At 39.8% G+C, this 21969-nt stretch overlaps 1 protein-coding gene across 2 annotated transcripts in view; it reads left to right on the forward strand.

The window, feature by feature from the left end:
* The first annotated feature begins 3904 nt into the window (after window positions 1-3904).
* The window catches only part of PRSS12 (serine protease 12), a 77191-nt gene continuing 59126 nt past the window's right edge, over window positions 3905-21969 (forward strand). Inside the window, exons 1-4 of one of the 2 annotated variants that reach the window (XM_045469036.1) lie at window positions 3907-4138; window positions 4246-4795; window positions 17016-17154; window positions 19383-19561. In XM_045469036.1, the coding sequence (XP_045324992.1) occupies window positions 4294-4795; window positions 17016-17154; window positions 19383-19561 (820 nt within the window). In that variant the 5' untranslated portion in view covers window positions 3907-4138; window positions 4246-4293. Of the gene's footprint in view, window positions 4139-4245; window positions 4796-17015; window positions 17155-19382; window positions 19562-21969 lie in introns of both variants that reach the window. The other variant, XM_045469044.1, reaches the window with a different exon arrangement.

Here is a 21969-nt window from a genome sequence, read left to right on the forward strand (position 1 = left end):
TGCAAGTACCATTACTGTCCCTTTTGTCAAGCCTTTGGCTTAGGGAAGTAAGGGAACTCATCTAAGATCCTACAGTTAGAGCTAGAGCCAGACTGAGCATCAGTTTGATTCCAAGGCTGAAGGAACTATTTTTTTGAGATATATATGAAATTCATGCTATATATATGTGTGTGTGTGTGTGTGTGTGTGTGTGTGTATATATATATATAGATATATTCCTTATCTACTAGTGTGTATTATTTGAGTAGTCCTGAAAATGAATCCATAGAATTAGTTTCCATATAGGGTTTTTATACCAAGGTTAGATAAATTTTATACCAAGGTTAGATAAATTTTAAAAAATAAATCAGAGGTGCCTGAATGGCTCAGTTGGTTAAGCTTACAACTCTTGATTTCAGTTGAGCTCATGATCTCATGGTTCGTGAGATCAAGCCCCGAGTTGGGCTTTGCACTGATAGCATGAAGGGATTCTTCTCTCTCCCTGCCCCTGCTTCACTCGGGCTCTCTCTCTCTCTCTCTCAAAATAAATAAACATTAAAAAATAAATAAAAATTTTGGGGTGCCTGGCTGGCTCAGTCAGTGGAGCATGTGGCTCTTAATCTTGGGGTTGTGAGTTCAAGCCCCACGCTGGGTGTAGAGATTACTAAACATAAAATATTTTTAAAAGATAAGCCTGATAATGTCTTATAATTTCAAATCTCCCACAGTTCCTACACAGGCTTTCATATTTGATCCCCATGCCCCTTTTATATGAAAGAGCAATGCTCAGTGTTCTTTTAACACATTTCTTGCACTTGGTATTGTACAAGTAAATGCTGATTTTATGCTGTAAGTTCAAAAACTCCTAGCTTTTCCAATACAGGCAGTACCCAAATTGCAAGTGGAACTTTTCCAAAAGTTATTTTGTATACTGGTTTTTGGAAGTCTGTAAAAATAATATGCATAGTGGTTGTATTTCCAAATAGAACAACACAAGAGCTCTTCAACCCATCACATATGTGCAGTAAAATCATCTCCTAAACAACCATAAAACCAAATGTTTACATACATAAAACATAGTTGGCATAGGAAATACAGATATGCAGATATACATGTATCCCACCCCTACCCCCCAAGACTGCCCACCCTTCCTGCTGTGATATGAGCAGGCAGACTCCCCTGTTCACTCTTCTAGGTTTTAGGCCTTGAGGCTGTGGGTAGTGGAGCTCTGGGGATTGAAATCAGTGAGGTGGCAGAACTGACAAGGGGTATTATGGGGACCTCCTGGGGCCTCCTAAGTGTTGTGGTGGGGAATGCCTGCAAGGTGTCAAATACTTGTTTCTGTCAGTTCCTTTTCGTTGCTCCTTTGTTTCTGCTGAAGGGATTGCAAGACAGGAAAAAAAAATATCAGCAGTGGGGTTTTTGTAGTTGTTACCAGATGGAGTTGCCTCCCCCTTTCCTTCGGCTTTGATAGAGGTAATGAGAATCTGAGGAGGGTGCTGTGGCTAGGTAGTGCCTAATCCAGGCAGAAGGAGAGAATTTCTCCTTGCAAACACCCCTCCTCCCCACAAACACACACTGTGCTCTGGTGGAGGTGGGAGAAAGAAATGCATTTCAGGGATTGGATTGGGAATTGGAAATCCTAAACATCTGCATGTTGGTAGCAGCAAAGAGGAATGACAGAAGAGAGAAAAGGAAGATATTAGCAGAAGAGGGAAGTAATATGTAGAGCACAGGTCTGTTTAGGTCATATTTTGCCTGTAAAATAGAGGACAAAGCCCAAATGGAGGCCCCTAAATTCACAGTCCAACTGCCTGAATGCCAGTTTATTGTGTAGGAAAGATATTTTAAAATGTAGATGATTAAATCCAGATGTGGCATTTTCTGTGGGTAAGTCCACTTTGTACATGTCAGCTTTATAATCTGTTAAATGTAAGTAGGCCTTGGGAAATCTCAAGCTCCTCTTAAGTCATACAGGGGGCTGGAGGAGAGGCCAGCCTGCCCAAGCATCTCTCCTCTCTGTAATTGAGTTCCAACAATCTTCCCTTTTACTCTCTTCTCTTTCATTATTTCCCTCTCTTCAAGGTACACAAATGTGTGAGAACTAGGTTTGCCAGTAGACCCCCCACAAAGTGTGAAAACAATTGGTGGAGGAGCCATATAGGTGAGGGAGTGCGGCAGGATCTAAGCAGGCCAGCCAGAATCCCACAATGAGCTTTCCCTGCCCAATCGGGTGGCAGAAGGTGGAGAAACAGGTGGACAACTCCTATTAGAATTGTCCCCTATTATATCAAGAATCTGTGATTGGTGAACCCTAAATAAGTAAATCAAACTCTTCCAGAGAGCTATTTCATCTTTCACTCTCTTTCACAAGTACCATTTTAACTATGCTTTTGGAGTCAGGAAAGTATCAGTAAAAAAGCCCAAAATAATGCATAAAAGCATCTTGGATAACAACATCTTTTTAAAAATTGTTTATTTATTTATTTTGAGAGATAGAGAGCAAGCAGTGGGAGGGGGAGAGAGAGAGAGAGAGGGAGAGGGAGAGGGAGAGTCCCAAGCAGGCTCCATTCTGTCAGCACAGAGCCTGACACAGGGCTCAGTTTCATGAACCATGAGATCATGACCTGAGCAGCAATCAAGAGTCTTAACAGACTGACCTGCCCAGGCGCCCCTGAAAACATTTTGAATAAAGATTTGACAAATACAGTCTGGGATTCCTAAGATTCTTTTTACCCAATTCATTGTGAAATGAAATCAAATATTTTGTTAAATAGTAGTGGAGAAAAAAATCAATAAAATGATTCATGAAAGTTAAAATGGATTATTTGAGCGAAGTTGGGGAATTAAATCAGTTTCTAATTGAAACCTAGGTTTTAACAATAAATGTTTAAGTTATGCTCACATTTTCTTCGAGGTACATTATATTATGGGGCAATATGGTCCTGCAAATGGTTACCAGAAAGTAAAATATTACCATCTCTTTGGCCTTCCTGTTCCTTGTTTAACTTCAGTGGCATGGTCAGGAACAACTGAAAGGAGAAATCCTAAAATATCCAGCTCCAGTAATTAAAAAAAAAAAAAAAAAATTCCAAGCCAACTTCTTTGGGGAGGGGGAGAGGGGCTGTTGAAAGGCTCTACTAAGGTCAGGCCAAGCCAATACTGCAGCTTCAAAATTGCCAGCAGTGGGGCCACTTTGGAGAGGCAAATGTGTAGGCTTAAGTCCCTTGGCCTGTAAAAAGGAGGCAGGTGTTAGAGGGATGGACTTTTGGATAGGATGGAGACCCGGACGGATGAAGTCTTCTCTGGTTAGAAAGGAAATTTGGTATTAAGAGGGCCTCACTGAATCCCAGTAATAACCAAACAACTGGTGTTGTCCAGGGCACCCGGTGGAAAGTGGGAGGCAGGAAGTAGAAAGGCTCAAGCTCCTTTCCCTGGGTCAGTTCAGGAATTTAATTTCAACAAATGTTTATTGGAGTCTAATAAGTGTTGGGCATAGTGTTAAGCACCGGGATATAAGGCTAAATCAAACGTGGTCTTGTCCTTGAGGAGCTCACACTTCAGTAAAATGTCTTCAACATTCCTCGTGCTTTTAACGTTTATACTGGGACTTGTCAGGGGAGAGTTGTAGATAAATCCATCCACACTTCTCTTCTGAAGATTTCAAAACCAGGAAAACTAGACAAGGGCATGGGGGCATGGGGGTGGAGGAGAGACGGCTACAGGGACTGGTGCCAAGCTTGGGAGCCGCCAGACGCGGGGCTCTGGTAGTGTTGCTTGCCGGCCAGGGGCAGCCAAGACCTTCCCCCGCATTGGCACCCTCGGGCTTGGCTCCGGCATAGCGAGGCTGCGGCGGTGCCAGCAGCTGGTCTGGCCCGGACGGCGACAGCCGGGAGCCCGGTAGGGGCCAAGCGGAGAGGTCCGGCTCCGGGGCGAGACTGCGCGTCCCGCGCCCGCAGCCAGGGGGCAGAGTTCCCGGGCTCTAGCCCCCGCTGGCTACCTGGGGCTCAGGCCCCACCACTCCCGGCGGAGTCCGCGCCTTCTCTTTGCGAGTCTTCTGCACTAGCCTGGTCTCAGCGAGCTCAAAATTTCACCGTCCACTGTCGCTTCCGAGGGGCAGGAGCGGAGGCGCGTCGCGGGACCCGTGGCGGGAGGCGAGGTGGGGAGGGAAAGGCGGTCGGCACGCGGGGGGCGGGAGGGGACTCGAGTGGGGGATTCGAGGGACGCTGCAGCCCCGCCTCCGCCCCCTCCTCTCCTCCCCTTCAGAACCGGAGGAGCGGGGGAGCATGGACCAAACCCTGCTGCTCTGGCACCATGACGCTCGCCCGCTTCGTGGTGGCTCTGGTTTTAGGGGCGCTCCCCGAAGTGGTCGGCTTTGATCTAGTCCTCAGGTATCCCCTCCACCACCGTTATCGCCATTCGCTCCCTCCGGGTCCCCCGCACCCTTACTACCTTCCCACCCAGCAGAGGCAACAGAGAACGCCTCCGTCGCCCTCTCTCCCGCGCGTCCCGCGCCCCCCGCCCGCGCTCCATGCCCAGCGCCTGCACGCCCTCCATGCCGGGCGCACGCCCGGGCCGCACCCCGGGGACTGCCCGGCGGGCGAGCCCTGGGTCAACGTGACGGACTTCGGCGCCCCGTGTCTGCTCTGGGCAGAGGTGCCACCCTTCCTCGAACGGTCGCCCCCGGCGAACTGGGCTCAGCTGCGAGGGCAGCGCCACAACTTCTGCCGGAGCCCGGACGGCGCGGGCAGACCCTGGTGCTTCTACGGGAACGCCCACGGCAAGGTGGACTGGGGCTACTGCGACTGCAGACACGGTGAGTGGCCCCGGGGCAGCGGCGGCGGCAGCTCGGGACTGGCGGGGAGCCAGCCTGGCGTGCCGAGGGCTTTAGGTGTTCCTTGAAGAGAGCGAGTGAGAGAGTTCGCGTTTGTATTGCCCGGCGGGATGGCTGGCTGCCGCGGAGGCACCGGCAAAGCGCACTGGGACCGTGACTTTAAATTAGTGAGGCGAGCTTTGTGTGTGAAGGTTGTGAGGGTAGTTTTCGTGAGAGGTGCTGCACTCTGGGTTCCTGGATCCCGTCTCTGGCCACTGTGTGTGTTTGTGTGTGCGTGTTCGTCAGGTGGATGTGTGTTCTCTAGGGTAGTTTGCCGTGAGGGCGTTACCATATTTACACGAAAGAGGCAAAGTAAGGGCGGAGATAAAGTTTCTAATTATTCGTTTTGGAAAGGGAAATATTAAATCTAATATACAACCAATAACTTTCCCCCCACCCCGTAGACTCCGATTTGGAAGTATGTGATACATCTTTTTGCCTTTATTCTCACCACTGGCCTCTGTTTGAAAAAGTATGGCAAAGTCTCCTGGCCAGAATACAACTTGCCAAAGTGATGTTCAGTTCTGGGGCACAATATGGTAAATATGATTAGTGAGAGAAGAGAAAAGAATGAAAAAAGAGATAGGAATAGTAACTATCTTAGGAAAGAAGCAACGTGATATAGTCAAATTAAGTTTTCAAGAATGCCATTTTTTTAGCTCCATATGTTATTTGTGGGCATTTGGGATTAGTTGGTGACATCAAGAGATAAAGTTGGTAAGATGTTTTGGTTTTATGGCATAATGATAACATATTAATAGGTTTAATGTAAGTGAATGATCTGCCTTTGAACAGTGCTTCATTTTGAATTGTTGAGGCTTTGTTTAATATTAGCTCGCCCCCCCCCCCCCTTCATTAATAGCTGGAAAGAAAAACTTCATGTCCTTCAAAGTTTGAATTTCCCTTCAAACATCTTTTTGGCAGCTCTCCATCTCAGCTATGGGGCAGGGATTTCATGAATTAGGATTCTGAAATATGTTGTACTTTGTACCTTTTGGAGGTGATTTGGAGGTTAGCTTTCATAGTGCCATTCTTTTCCTGCAGACATTTTTATTTATCTGAATTGCATTAGCTTTGAGTTAAAGGAAAGTGATAGGAAGGTTAAGATCAATTATCCTTCATCCTAGAGAATGAAGTCATTGCTATACTCGTGTTTCATGGACAGAATGCCAATGTGGCTATAAAAAAAATTGAGGTGATATCAGGCAAAGAGCCCCAGCATTGTCTCATTATTTACTGTAAGATTATTTGTAGTAAAATATCGTGTTTAGCAAACATTGGAAATTTTTTTGCTTTCCTGCTATTGTACTATATTTCATATCTTTAAATGTATATTTAGGAAATATGTATGTATACGTATATACTGAAATCTCTCTCTCTCTCTCTCTTTCTCTCTCTCTCTCTCTACATATATATATATATATATATATATATATATATATATATACACTGAAAGAAAAGTGGAATTTAAAGTGAAAACACTATAAGTGGTAAATTGCTCTCTGACACGTAATTCCTTTAACTTTATATTCCAAATGAGGACAGTGCGTTGTTCTTTGTTTCCCCTCTTGTGTTGAATAGAAATTTAAATCTGACAGCAGCACAGACTCTGCAATGTTTTTATGTTCATAGCTAATTCTCACCAGACAGAATCCCAAACACTGCATAGTTGTATGTGTAGTACTTCCTGGGGCAAAGCAATTGAACACAAGAGAAACAAAAGAAACCACCCAAGATGGGAGATAAATGCCCCATGCAAAAAAGTACAGGAAAACAGTTGGCTGTCTATGTAATAATTAATTACTTTCACAGACCCAGTCTTGATAACTGAAGCTTCCCATCCTGTCCTTTACCCCTTACGTTCTGATTAGGCATGATCCATACCTTCAAAATGACTGGCATTTTCTGAACCTTATGGCTTTCTGGTCTTGGTCCTACATTTCCCTTCAGAGGATGAACAAAGCTGTCATGAAGTAGTGAAAAGAATATGGATTTGTGCTTTAAAAAACACTTGTGTCTGTTTTGGCTCTGGCAGTAGTTGTGTAGTGTTAGGTAAGACTCTTAATTCCCAGAGTTTTGGTTTCCTTATCTGCAGAAAAGCAGTTTTTGAATAGATTAATTCAAAGAACTTTTCCAGTTCTGAGCCTGTACCAAAATGACCTGGCCTGGTAACAGCTAGAATTTATTGAGCATTCACTCCGTGTTGGATGCTGGGCTAAGCATTTTATATATTAGTTTTCTCATTTAATTCTCATAACATTAGAAGGTAGTGTCCATTTTCATGTCACAGCTCATTTTGCTCTGGTTCTTTAATTATATAAACATGTAGAAATATATGTGCTGTCTGATGACCCCATTTTTGTAGCTTAAGGACTAGTCTAAAAGGAAAGAAAAAGTGAATTATTTTTGGTTCAATGCACATGATTTCCTGTATCTTATGATTTTAAGATGTCCAGAGTTTTTTTCTTTTTCTTAAAAAAAAAAAAAAAAAACTAGAACAAAAGGAAAGAAAATTTATAGTAGTGAGATCCCTCCTTTAAAAAATAAACTGGAGGCCAGAGTCACGTATCCAGTTGCATTGAGAGAAATGAGGAAGTTGGTGCCTTCAAGGTAGAAAGTTGGTCTAAGCCTAGTTGAAGGGGCGCTGGGGGGATCGCAGGTGAGCTAGGGCAGGGTGTGGAAATACCAGTGGCTCAAATGTCTGGAGTGAGAAAGATGATGCCTGGGCCCTAATTGTATGAATTAGTAGTAAAGAATCGTTTGGTGAATTGGAATACCCTGAATCAGCCCAGGGAGTTTGTTCTCGTAATGAGTACCTAAGGGACTTGTTAAAATGCAGATACCTAGGCTCTAGCCTTCAGAAACCCCGATTGAGCAATCCTTACATCTGTCTCAGGAATGTGCTTTTTCTACTGAATGGTCAGGTCAAGGTGATTTGGATGCTGAAGACCCTTTGTCACACTTGGGAAAACCAGAGGAGGACATCAGAACCCATCTAAAATGGAGTGGTGGGTGATTATGTAGACTGAGTCCATCATTCTGTGACTTAATTCTGCCGGACATGGGATCAAGCAGAAGCCATGCCTATCTATGGTAATTTTGTGTCATTCTAGGAAATAGCACCACGCTTTTTCATTTGACTAGTGTGGGGGTAATAACAACCTAGTTCACCAGAATATGAGTATTAACTGCATGTGAACTAGGTTGCTTTTATGTTTCTTTTTCAGTTTATTTTATTTATTTATTTAAAAGTTTTAAAAAATGTTTATCTTTGAGAGAGAGGAAGAGATAAAGTGCGAGTGGGGAAGGGGCAGAGAGAGAGGGAGACACAGAATCTGAAGCAAGCTCCAGGCTCTGAGCTGTTCAAACCCATGAACCCCGAGATTATGACCTGAGTGGAAGTCGGACACTTAACCGACTGAGCCACCCAGGCGCCCCTATTTTTATGTTTCAAGAGAAAGAATTAACAGGCAACTGATTCCCCCCAGTACCCTGCAGTAATTTAGAGCTTCCTGACTAGGAAGGCAAAATCACTTTCTAGTCATTGGTTGGCATGGCAGATGGGGAAACTTGATGCTGTGCTAATACTCTCTGTTACAAGCAGCTGAGTGGAACTCACCCATAGGTGACCGATGGCCGTTGGGTAAAACAGGTACTGTATATAATGATAATGCTCTAATAATTGAGATTTCACCAGAAAGAATGATGCGTAGATCTGACTTTTTGTCATGTCATCATGCTAAGCTGTTCATATGCACGTACCCACTCCAGTCTCCTGATTGAAACGGAGGCAGCAGACTTGCGGGACAATTGTTTACAGGCAGTACTCTTTGAAGTCCATCTGGTGTTTGAAATGATTGTTAATTAAAAAGTTGGCTGAAAGCTGTCCCTTGCATTTAAAAAAAAAAATGCTGCATCTTGATTCTATGTAACAGGTTCTGAAAAACATTAGCAATACCAAATTTGATACATTTCCTGGCTGGATTTTAAATTTTGAGCTCAGTCTGTTCTTCAGGATAAGGCAGATATAAAATGCTTTGATTTGGGGCATTATCTGACTATTTATTAGAGTGAAGATTTTTTTTTTTTTAAGAAGAAAATAAGACATCCATTGCTATTGCCTTTTATGAATGATTATCTCGAAGTGTATATACACATGTGGTCACTGTCTTTGTGCATGTGTGTGTGTTAAGGTAATATTTGTAAAAGTGATTTGGTTCAAAATTGTGGAGGCAGACCTAAATATCCAGCAATAAGATACTACACAGAGGTCCCTTCATTTAATAGATACTAGGTAGTTTCTAAAGTGCTAATTGTAAAGATTACATATAAAAACTGGAAAAATGCTGATGATAATGTTAATGGGAAAAGATGGATACCAAATTTATATACATTATGACTATGAAAATAAATATGCCTTTAGAAGAGAAAACAAATTATAATTACAAACTTGGGTATGAATGTGGCTTGGATCAGTAAGGGTGGTTTTGATGGCAAAGAATAGAAAGCCCAATTCAAAATGACTGAAGCAATAAGGAGATTAATTGTTCATATTACAAAAAGTTGGGCTCCAACATGGTACAACTCTGTTTCTGTTGTTCTCTTGCCTCCTCTGTTCTCTAAATGTGGCTTTTATTGTTAGGTTAGTGGTTATTCCAGGCTTCATGTTGAGATAGGATAGCCTGCAGCAGAAAGAGAGGGCCCCTCCTCATGTAGGTCCCATTGAAAGAGCAAGGAAACCTTCCTAGAATTCCCCCACAGACTTCCTCCTGTGTTTCATTGGCTAAGACTGGATCACATGTTCCTCTGGCACTCTCTAGAAGGGGAAATTCAGTTAACACAATTGCATAGTTTAATCAGGATTTACCTCTGAATACCTGGGGACTCTCCTACCAAGACAAAGTGAGATGTTTGTTGAGGAGAACCAATAGGGTCTGCTAAGAAGTATGGTTGGAGTTTGTCCCTCCATTTGGGAACCTTAACACTGTTAAAAAAAAAATAGTAGTAAGTAGGAGTGCCTGGGTGGCTTATTAGGTAAAGCATCTGACTCTTGATTTCTGCTTGGGTTATGATCTCACCGTACATGAGTTCAAGCCCCATATTGGGCTCTGCGCTGACAGTACAGAGCCTGCTTTGGATTCTCTGTCTCCGTTTCTCTTTGCCCCTCCCTCACTTGTGCTTGTGCACTCTCTCTCAAAAATAAACGTTAAAAAAGTAGTAGTAAGTAATTTTAAAAATTGTGCTGTGAAATGTTACATTCATTTTTCAGCTGTATCTAGATGAATCACATTTAGACCCTGATTTGATTGAAAAAGCATATTTTCTTATTTTAAGATGCAGTTTGCAGGTCTAGTAAATTTATGTCTGAAATGAATAATCCCATAATTGTTAAGAATATGGAAGTTAACTCAGTTGCTTGGTAAACACTTCTAATTCTAATTTTTAAGCCTCCCCCATCCCTGAATTAACTTGTAAAGAAAGCTGTTCTCTGAAGTCTCTTCCTTTGGTCTGCATTGTAAACAGGCATTCAGTGCATCTATATTAGCAATTGATTTAGACTGCCTTGTATGTGATTGATGCCCTGTTGTCTAGAAAATCAGGAAATGTTTATTTTTTGCCTCTTATTATCTTACTTTTCTAGAGCCATCCCCCCTAACCCCTCCTCCCTTTTCTTCCTGCAAGTCAGCACAACAATATTAATGAAAAATTTATTATATGCCAAGCACTAAAGTAGTGAGAATCCCCCCCCCCCCGCCCCACTACAAGATACAACCTCAGTACTTTTTATTAGGCTTACCAGAAGGACACAAAGAATGGAAAATGCCAATCCTTCTAACAAGGCAAAAGTAGATTTCATTAAATGTTTTGTGAGTTCACAGTAGTAGCAGCAGTTACAACGATGAATAAGAAATCACCTGTATCCTCTGGTTGAGGACACCTACTCTCTGGTTGAGATGTCAGAAGAATACTAAGCATTTTCTTTTCTTTCTTTTTTTTTTTTACTAAGCATTTTCTTTACCTTTCCTGTGATACCTATTCTGGGAGACAGATAAGAGGATTACTACCAGGAGTAGTTTAATTTCATCACTCAGAACTGAACAATAAAATGCTAATACCCACACCATTGCTTATATATGAATAGTTCAGAGACACACAGTTGGTGTAATTTCCCTCTAGGGTTATCTATATATTGTTAGTATGTCATAATTAAACCATGGATAGAGTCTTCTTTTGCATAATACTGTATAATGTTCTAAATGAAGGAATAATTGAATTTCTAATAATCTCAATGTAAGTGGGTAGAATTGCTTATTGAAAGGATACTCTCATTGTTTTGATACTCTCTCGTTTTGAATTAGACCAGATTTTTTTTTTCTCAGCACTGAAGGTATCTACATGAATAATAAATGAACAACTAATATGAATTATAGATGTGATCTAATGGAGGTAGATATAGTTCAGTTGGATCTCAGTCCAGGGGAATGTTTCATATGTTAAAAGATGGATTTGATTTCATTTTGACATGGCATGATTTGAATAAAATCTATTTCACAATGCTAAAGCCAGTTATGGGTGAATACAATTATAAGCAAAAATAGTATACCTTAGTACTATCAAATAGGGTATAGGATGAAAATAACATCAAAATTAAACTTGCCTCCTGTACTGTACTTGAAAAATGCAACTAACAACCTCCCAATTCAGTTGTTTCTAGGCAATGTGAATTTTTTTGTATATTTTATAATTAAGATAGGAAATGATCATTTAGTGTATTTCCCAAGGGTTGCATTTGGTATAAGACATAGGATTATGTTTAATTCATTTGTGAAATACATGTACTAAACCGTCCAACATGTAATGGGGCTTTTTTCTTCTGAATGGTTCATAAACTGAACTTTCTCTATGACTTCAGCGTTAAGTATACTTTGTGTCAGAGATCTGAGCAATAACTTGATGTCATCAGCATGCATTCCTTCTGATTCCACCAAAACAATAGCAATGACTAAAATGAATTATTTTGTGCTTCTGTGAAGTTCAGTAATAGATGAGAAACGATTTGTATGATAATAGTAATTTTATTTTGTTCATTTTTTGAGTTGTGATTTTAAGAGATGTAAAAATATTTATTATTAATTCTATTCAGAAAACACTACTTCCTTTTTTTTTTTTTTTGCTGTTTTTTCTTTCTCTTCAAACAAGCGAATGCCATTCTCTAAGTACATGTTAGTTAACTAAATAAGCATATCTTGTCATTTGGTTTATTTTGGAATGAGCTGGACTTACAGAACAAAGATCACTGACCCACTTGGTTCCTTTCCTAATATTTCTTTTAGGTGTCCTTGAAGCATGGAGTATGAAAAGGGTGGTTTTGCTAGCTGTCCAAGGAGGGGTAATACCTTAAGGGCTCTATTAGTTTGCTAGAGCTGCTATGATGAGTACCACAACTGAGTGGGTTAAACAATAGAAATGTATTGTTTCACAGTTCTGGAGGCTTAAAGTCTGAGGTCAAGGTATCAGCAGGGCCACCTTTCCTCTGAAGACATCAGGGAAGGATCTTTTCCAGGGCTCTCTTAGCTTCTGAGAGTTCCATGGCTTGTCATACTGTAAACCCCATCTTCAGCTGTTATTCTCTTGCTGTGTGGGTCTCTGTGTCCAAATTCCTCCTTTTTATAAGAACACAGGCATACTAGATTAGAGACCACCCTTATGCCCTCATGTTAACTTCATCATCAACAAAGACCTTATTTACAAATAAGATCACATCTGTAGGTAGTGGAAGTTTTTTGGGGGGAATAGAATTCAACCCATCATAATAGCCTTAAAAAGTAACAAACCAATGAAACGTATGAAGGGAATTTTAATCTAGTCAGCTGTTTTCTGGAAGATTTTCTTGTGTCCATTGAGACTGATAAAATGGTTAAAGAGAATCCTTCTTTAATGTCTTTCCATTTGGGGAATTCTTGTGTTTAAAAAAATTTTTTTTTTAATTTTATTTTAAGTAAACTCTATTCCACAAGTGAGGCTCAAACTCATGACCCTCTGAGATTCAGAGTCTCATGCTGTGCTGACTGAGCCAACCAGGCACCCGAGGAATTCCTGGTTTTTAGCAAATTTTCCCATAAAGCAAATTTGAGCAACATGCATCTTTTATGCTCCCTTTCTTTTACAAAACTAGAGGTATAACTACATAGAAGAAAAATAAGTAAACTGAAATGACAATAGTTTCAACAGTTTTAGCAGGGAATTAAGATAGTGGAATTCTGAGCATTGTTGTACATTGGCACATTTCGCCTTTAAGTGATTGTAATACCAACAGACACTTAACTTTTTTTGAGAAGTGGGCAATCCATTTCATGAACTCCAGGGACACCTCTCCATGGCATGATATCACACACAGCTTTACAGTTCCAGACTTCCTTCTAGTACTGGTTCAGTTTATAATTTCGTAGTGCCTGTTATAGTTGACCTAAAACCTCTGTTAAGACTTCAAAATTTAAATTATTATTAACACATTTTAAAAGTAGGAATATTTAGAATAGAATAGTTTCCACCAAATTGTCACTTGAGGGGCTTTAAGCCTGGGCAGCCCATGTTGTACAGAGACATTAGCTGAGACTGTGAGGAACATGGCAAAGTAGTTGGCTGGAGGAAGGGGAGTGTGAGGGAAGGAGGAGGGATCAATTTTAGGTAATAAAAGAACTTTATTATTAGGACAGCAGTATAAATGAGTTTATCAGGCTTTGACCTTTGTGGAGTGCTTCATTGTTCCATCCTATCTTTTTTTTGTTGTTGAGCTAAGGATATTTCCCTTTCTTCACTTTGTAATTGTTCACCTATAAATTTGTGCAAATGTATAGTCCTGCAAATTTGCACAACCCATGAAGTGGGTCCTCCACTGGAGGGTCAGCCTCAGATGTAGATCCCTGGAAAGTCACTTCTCTCCTGTTGGCAGTGTATAAAACTTCCTCAGGATGTCTTACACTTCTGCCTGGCTAATTTATTCCCATAAAATGTTTGGTAGATTAGTTGCAGTATTTCAAATTAGAATAGAATATTTCAAATAGAATGGTGAAAGCCAACATGACATAATGCATAAAGTGCATTATGCAAAGAACATAAATGCACAGACATGAAAAAGACATAAAATGCAAAAAACAAGGCAGGGTCTTTGCTCAGGTTCAGAGATGGTAGAAATGACAGGAATCTAGGAGATAGTTGGAAACAGAGGAACAGTAGGAAGGATGGGAACTGAGGAAATGGTCCTGTCAGTTGATTTGGTCCAAATCTGTATCATCCATAAATTGAGGGAAATGTGTTACATACATTTTTAAAGATTTTGACCACCTTAACCATTCTAAGAAAATAAATGAAGCAAGAACAGAGTAAAACCAAAACCAAATAAATACTACTTATCTTAAATGTATGTCAATCTTTTATTATTTTGGAGCATGTATTATGCTGATAGTTTTTAAAGTGCCCTTAAATAATTATTTGAAGAATTATGAACTGCATGGAATTATGTACCATTAAGAACTACTCACTCTGATTCCAAAGTAGATAATTTCTCAGAATATTTTAGAAATTGTTATGGCCTTAAGAAAAGGATAAACTACTTTGAGGGCTGGGGGATGGAAGCACTACTGGAAAGGTGTGTGCCTTGCAAATGTTGGTGTTGGGAATGGATTCCGATGGAGAAGTCATTAGCCATTGACATGCAAATTGACTTTCCAGAATTGCAAATATTTGTATTCACTTGTTAAAGAGAAACTGGATGAACACTCCACATTTCTTGCCATGAAGCAGATACAGCTAAATGAATCCAGGCTTTCACAGCATGTTTGGAGAATCTGAGGAATGATGGAGGAACTGATAGTTGACCTGGAAGCTGTTTCCAGCTCTGTCACTGCATTCTAATGATGTGAGAGTGATAATTATACTTTATGCAGAGTTTTCTATGCCTTATCTCCAAATGCCTTAATCTTTAGATGTTATGTATGCATCATTTCTTATTGGTAGCTTTTTGGTGATTTAGGCAGTGTATTACATTTTTTATGATTTTTTTAACACGCACAAGTAGTATTCCAGTTTGTTTTCATTGCTAGAACTTTCTCCCAACCCTTTGACTCGAGTAATCTAGTGGAGGAGGATTAATAGATAATAGATCAATTTAAATAGCATTTCAAATAATGTTCGTTTGAGGTGAGCAAGTGAATTCTTTGAGTTGAAATAAAATACTGGCATTTGCAATATGCATAATATTATGTAGGTCTCTATGGAAGAGATTTTGTGATTAAAAAATCATTAAAGTTCAGTTAAACTCTTCAGACATGTTTCTTTAAAAATGTTGTGCAGTTCACACTCTTCATTGAGCGAAACAGGGCTTCCTCCTGCTTAGTGGACTAAAGAGGTTTGGAATGTGTGAGTGATTAAGATTTATCTGCCATGTGAATGATCCATGCCCATGCTCTCTCCTGAATAATCAGGATTTGGCAGTGTAATGTGTTCCTTCCATTTAATATTGTCTTAATATTGTTTGAATTAAATGGCACTTTGTATTTATTATGAGAAATACAATATGTGTTTCTTAAATAGTTACATTTTTAAATGATGATGACTTGGAAAATAATAGTGGGAGATGCCTGGGCCCCTGCAAATGAAGTGAATGGATAATTTGTGAATATAATATTTTGGAAAAATTATTTTAAAGTCAGACTTTGAAACAACTTTGAAATATGCAAAATATGACAATTTTTTGATAGAACTTAATTTCTTGATTTCTTTATCTGTGAAATGATAAGTGCTTCTATCTCTGCTTAAGTGCCCGACTTGTGGCCTCCCAGTAGCCACTTTGCAAACCAATGGCGATTAGAAGGGAAACCTGAATTCATCTACACTTTTTTTGTTTAAGTTTACTTATTTATTCTGAGGACACGAGACAGTGCAAGCGGGGGAGGGGCAGAGAGGAGAGACAGAGAATTCCAAGCAGGTTCCCACCTGTCAGCCCAGACACCTATGCAGGGCTCGAACTCATGAGACCGAGACCGTGAGATCGTGACCTGAGCTGAAACCAAGAGTCAGATGCTCAACCAACTGAGCCCCTGCAGGCACCCTGATCCATCCTCACTTTTATGGGATGTTATTTTTCCTGGGGTGCTTGCATTTGTTTTTTTTAAACTTTTTCTTAATGTTTATTTGTGAGAGAGAGAGAGAGAAAAAGACAAAGCGCAAGCAGGGGACGGGCAGAGAGAGGAAGACACAGAATCTCAAACAGGCTTCAGGCCCTGAGCTGTCAGCATGGAGTCCCATGCAGGGCTCGAACTCATGAACTGTGAGATCATGACCTGAGCAAAGTTGGTGGCTTAACCAGCTGAGCCACCCTGGTGCCCCATGAGGGTGCTCGCATTTTAATTTTGACTCTTTTCAAGACTGGAAAGAATGACTCAAGTCGTGATCTCTGCAGCAGCTGAGTGAAGATGGTGTGTAAGGGAAGGCAAATTTCCAGGGACACTCATTATACCAAACAATTCTACCTAGTGGCAGTTTTCCCAAGACTGACATTAGGCAATGTTTTTAACACCATCACCTTTTTGAAATTATAGACATAATCTTTAGAATTTTCATGACTACTGCTTGAAGTTAAAAGGGGAAACAGCATTTTGCTCTTTAGTGATGAACAAATCCCATAGAAGGAATATATAACGCAGTCAGTTACAACTAATTTGTAAATAGAGCACTGAATTTTGTTTCTCTGCTTCTTATCTATGACCTCATGTGAAGTGGAAGATGATACACAAATGATAAGCATTTTGTATGGGATATAATCCAATATTTGGGATGTAACATCAGACATTAGTCATACTCTTCCACATTGTCCCCTTTTAAAATGTAATTGGACTTTCTGTTTGCTTAGCTAAAGAAGAAAACAGAAGTAGTATTGACACCATGAAGTTAATTATAAAAAAAAAAAGAACTAAATAAAAAAGAATCTGCTAAACCCTCATTTAAAGAAAGAAGCGCATGCCATTAACATGGACACTGAATTGTTCTGACTGGATCTCTCACCACTTATGTGGGGCAATCATGTTAACTAAGGAATGGTGAAGTAATAATGTTCAAATGCTGATTTGCTATTAAGGGATTTTGGGATTCTTTTCCGCTTCAGGGTCGGTACGACTTCGAGGTGGCAAAAATGAGTTTGAAGGCACAGTGGAAATCTATGCGAATGGAGTTTGGGGCACAGTGTGTAGCAGCCACTGGGATGATTCCGATGCATCAGTCATTTGTCACCAGCTGCAGCAGGGGTGAGTTCGCCCATCCTTGACCCGATCAGGCTGCTAATATTTGCAAATAATGGTGGGCACCCGTCACTGCTGTGGAAAGATGATGTCTTCCTTCCTTCTCATGTCCCTTATTCTCTCTTTTCACAAGAGTTATAAAGAAAGGGCCGCATGTGGAAGGAATGCTAACCAGGAAATATGCAAATGCTAAGTGGTCAAAAGTCAAAAGCATCTTTTGCTCTTTGTCTTTAACACTAATTGTTTAGTCCTAGGAAATAAAGAATTTGATTCTGAGAATTGTAATTTCTCAGTAGCTCATGCAGCCCTAGACTGCTGTCATTTGCATTTAACTGTCTACTTTTAGCCATCCACAGCTTACATCTTTTTGTGCGTGAAGAAGGCGGTGTTTACCTGTGCTTCCATCCCGAAATGGGTAAGGGGTGATGTCCAGGCCTGGGGGTTCTGTGCTGAGGAGGTCCTGCTAGAGAATGGCTGCTTTCATCAGCCCCAGCAGTGCCCTGCAGTGACCGTGGGCTTCTTGGCTGCTCCAAGCGCTCTCTGTGAAACAGTCTGTATGCTCCAACTTCCAACAGCCCTGGCACCTTTATGCCAATTGCCAGGGGATTTCACCAGGAGCAGCAGGCTCCATTTCGGAACACAAGGTTTTGCTTTTGTGGTTGCTCTTATTGTTCTGTTTTTGTGTCTCATTTATTTTTTTTCTAAGTACACATGCCAGATGTTTTTCTTGGCCTTTATCTCTAGAGATCTTTAGAAAGTGTGGAAAATATCTTGTTTTGAATAGACAGGTCCAAAAGACTGAAAGAAAATTTTTCAGTTTACAAATATTTTGGACTAATAATCAGTGAGTGGTAATATCTAATATGATGATAGAAATGAAAAGGTTAATCAACTGCAGTCAGATCAGTAAGAAATTTAATCTGCCCGCCTCCTCCTGTCTTCCCACTAGGAAGCTTTGCAAACAGAACTTCAGGTAAGGGGATCTGATTACTCTGATTACTTATATTATCTCTTAGTTGTCCTTTTATTTGATTATTATTATTAATAATCTCTACACCCAAAATAAGGCTTGAATTCACGACCCTGAGATCAAGAGTTGCATGCTCTTCTAACTGAGCCAGCCAGGTGCCCCTCAGTAGTCCATTTTGTAAAAAAGAATTGTACAATTAGATCAGAGCAGCTCAGAATTATTGCTATTAAGACATGTTCATATTTTTCTTAAATGTTTATTTGAGAGAGATAGAGAGAGAGAGCACAAGTGCCCGTGAGCAGGAGAGGGGCAGACAGAAAGGGAGAGAGAGAATCCCAAGCAGGTTCCATGCTGTCAGCACAGAGTCCAAAGTGGGGGCTTGATCCCACGAACTGTGAGATCATGACCTGTGCTGAAACCAAGAGTCAGTCACTTAACTAACTGAGCCACCCAGGTGCCCTAAGACATATTCATATTTTTGATATATCCTGAATGTTTACTGTTTGGGTTGATGGAAGCTGTTGTATGGAGACAGTTCTAGAGATTACCCTGTTAATCAGATAAGCATTTAATCTTTTTAAAATTTAATATCAATTTGTAAATATTAGAAGTTACTTATAAAAGATGTAGATTAGGTGAGTTAAAGCAGAGCCCATCTGCATGTTATTATTTTATTCATTGGTTTCAAAGTCTTGCTAGCAAATACTATATATAAGGCTTTAAAAATTATGAATGATCACCTCTCTTGATATTATCTTACTTACATGTAGTAATAATAATCATTTTGAAAATGCTGGCCTAAAATATTAGAGTAGGAAAGAATCTTTAAGCATCCAGACCCCTCCTTTTATACATCAGAAAGCAGAGCTTACAGAAACTTGCAGCTTAGAGTAATTTGCAGCTGAGTCCAGACTAGAATCCAAGTCTCACGGAGCCACACGACACACTTCTACAAAATCACCAGGCTTTTCCTTAATATCTGTAGTATTTACCCATTTTCCCCTAAAATTAGCTATAGGTAGTAAAGGCACATGCATACCATTAGTCCTGTAAGATTGATTAAAAAGACTCATAAGTAATCAACCCAAATTTTGATCTCCTGAGTTTTGATTTGCTTGAAACTTATGTAGTTTTTTTTTCTTTGTTTTTCTTTTCCTTCCACATCCATCTTTATTGATTTCTTCGATTTTTAAAAATCTAAATACTTTGACAAAAAAAATTCACCTGTATTTGATAAACCTAACCTCAATCATTGTATTTCCAGAGGAAAAGGAGTAGCAAAACAAACCCCGTTTTCTGGACTGGGCCTTATTCCCATTTATTGGAGCAATGTCCGTTGCCGAGGAGATGAAGAAAATATACTGCTTTGTGAAAAAGACATCTGGCAGGGTGGGGTGTGTCCTCAGAAGATGGCAGCTGCTGTCACATGTAGCTTTTCCCATGGTAAAAAAAAAAAAAGCCTCTTTTTTTTACTTTCATTATGTTTTCAACAAAATTCCAGATGATAAAATTGTCTTCGTTAAACCATTTCCTAAAAGAGTTTAAATACAGACGTAAGCCTGAATCATCATATTTTACAGTCAAATAGTCTTCAGTTAGGAGTGCGTCTAACATTCTGAATTCCATTTGACTTTCAAATGGTATCTCACTTTTAATGTGTTTTCTATTCTCTCTAATTTGTTTACAGAAATATTATATTTGAAACATTTATTTTGCTAATGGAAAGTCATGATAGAATCAAGATGGAAAATCATCTTGAAATCAAATATAGAATACAGAAACTACAACAAAATATTGTCACTATATTTATAGGATAGAATATCATCATGGTACCATTATTCTCCTTTGAGTTGTAGACAGCACATTCCATAATATGGATAACTGCCTTGGATAAAGGCTCCTTCCATGCACCACACCCTCGTCATGAGATGATGAACTGTATGGTTTCAGTACACAAAAATATGCATATATTCATATGAACATAAGTAAAGGACAGACTAGCTGCTTTTCATGACGGCTGATGGGTTTTCTGGGGATCATATTTTAATTTTTTTTAATGTTTATTTTTGAGAGAGATACAGAGTGTGAGCAGGGGAAGGGTAGAGAAAGAGGGAGACAATCTGAAGCAGGCTCCAGGTTCCAAGGTGTCCGCACAGAACCGGATGCGGGGCTTGAACTCACAAACCGTGAGATCATGACCTGAGCCGATGTTGGATGGTTAACCAACTGAGCCACCCACGTGCCCCTGGGGATCGTGTTTTAATGATCTGACAAGCACACAGAAAATCATTTGAAAGAGAATTCAGTGAGGTAGTTGACTGTCACAGCACACTGTCACAGCATCCCTTCTTGCATTCTCCTTGGAGACAGAAGCATGATCAGATATCCCAGGTCCTAAAAAGCTAGCAGCCAGCCCAGGGCATTGGTTTCTGTTGGAGTACAAATATCAGGGGAAGAATGGAAAAATTTCTCACCACAAAAAAAAACCAGAGTCTCAATTTAAAGTAATTCCTATGAATTGGCTGGGAGAACTAGTTGGAAGATAGGGGACAGGCACGTGCTCAGAGAACCACAGTTCTTTTTTGAGTGGGCCAGGTGCGTGTTAAATCTTGGTGTTTTGTAAATTTTTCCTTTTCTTCCTTTGATTCTCCACCTTTGGGTAATGCTGCTTTGGGCAGTGCATGTTTATGCATTTCTGCCTCAAGGATGATGTAAATTGGGCTCAATAATGCACTGCTTTTTGTAGATTATTACTTGTACTTTATGTTCAACCTGATTGGTAAAATGTTTAACATTTTTCAAATAGTGAAGTAAATAATATGTTGAAAACTAATTATTTTTCTTTCAGGATATCTATCTACTTAAGAAAATTCCTTCTTCTCTCTGTCATCTATCCACCTGTTTATACTCAGACTGCAAAGATAAATTTAAGGTCATTTATAAGCATCTATAAAAATGTAGGAGGTTGAGATAAGTTAGCAGTGAGAGTGAAAAAAGATCCAATGGGAATGAGAAAGGCTCAAATCAGCAAACACTGAGTCTACTTCAAGACACAGTGATAGACCATAAATACACTTTTTTTAGTTTGCAAATTACATTTAGTGTTTTGTCACCTAGTCTTTGTTGCTTTTCCAACACTTCCTAAGTAGGAGATTGGGTAGCAGTATTGGGTATAGGAAGTAGTAATCTTAATGAACATGTCTGGGAGTTTTATTTATCCATAAGTTAAACATGAGTCAACTACCTCAGTGAATTCTCTTTCAAATGATTTTCTGTGTGCTTGTCGGGAGGATGTGGGATGTTGATGTCATTTGGTCTTTGAGTTTTTTTAATATTTTCACAATTACTTATACAGCCAGAAAAATGCCCACATGTTTTAAAATAAAACATGAAAACACACAAAATAAGGTAATATGCCATATGGTTCTGGGTTGTAGGTGATTTTAAGTTTCCTCTTAAAAATTTTTGTTTTTCTGTTATCTCCAAGCTTACCACAGTGGCAGGGGGAGGGGAGGCAGGGGAGAATATAATAACTTAAAAAACTTATACATTTTTCCATCATTTTTTCTATGTTTTCCAAGTTTTTTAAAGGAAAAAATAAACACAATATGCAAATTTAAGTTTCTTACCACCAGTCAGCCATCAGTTAATTATAAGAAGCTAGTATACAATATTGAGAACATGTATATTTATTAAAACTATCTTTATCCTTTTACAAATTATAAGTACTAGTTGATTTATACAAATGAGCTATATTCTAAAGATCAGAATGAGTAAATGTAAATATTCACTGGTCTGAATCTGTGCTGCAAAACTCAAGTATGATATTTGAATATAAATATGAATATCCC

Source organism: Leopardus geoffroyi, chromosome B1 (assembly GCF_018350155.1).
Source record: "Leopardus geoffroyi isolate Oge1 chromosome B1, O.geoffroyi_Oge1_pat1.0, whole genome shotgun sequence".
Classification (NCBI taxonomy): domain Eukaryota; kingdom Metazoa; phylum Chordata; class Mammalia; order Carnivora; family Felidae; genus Leopardus; species Leopardus geoffroyi.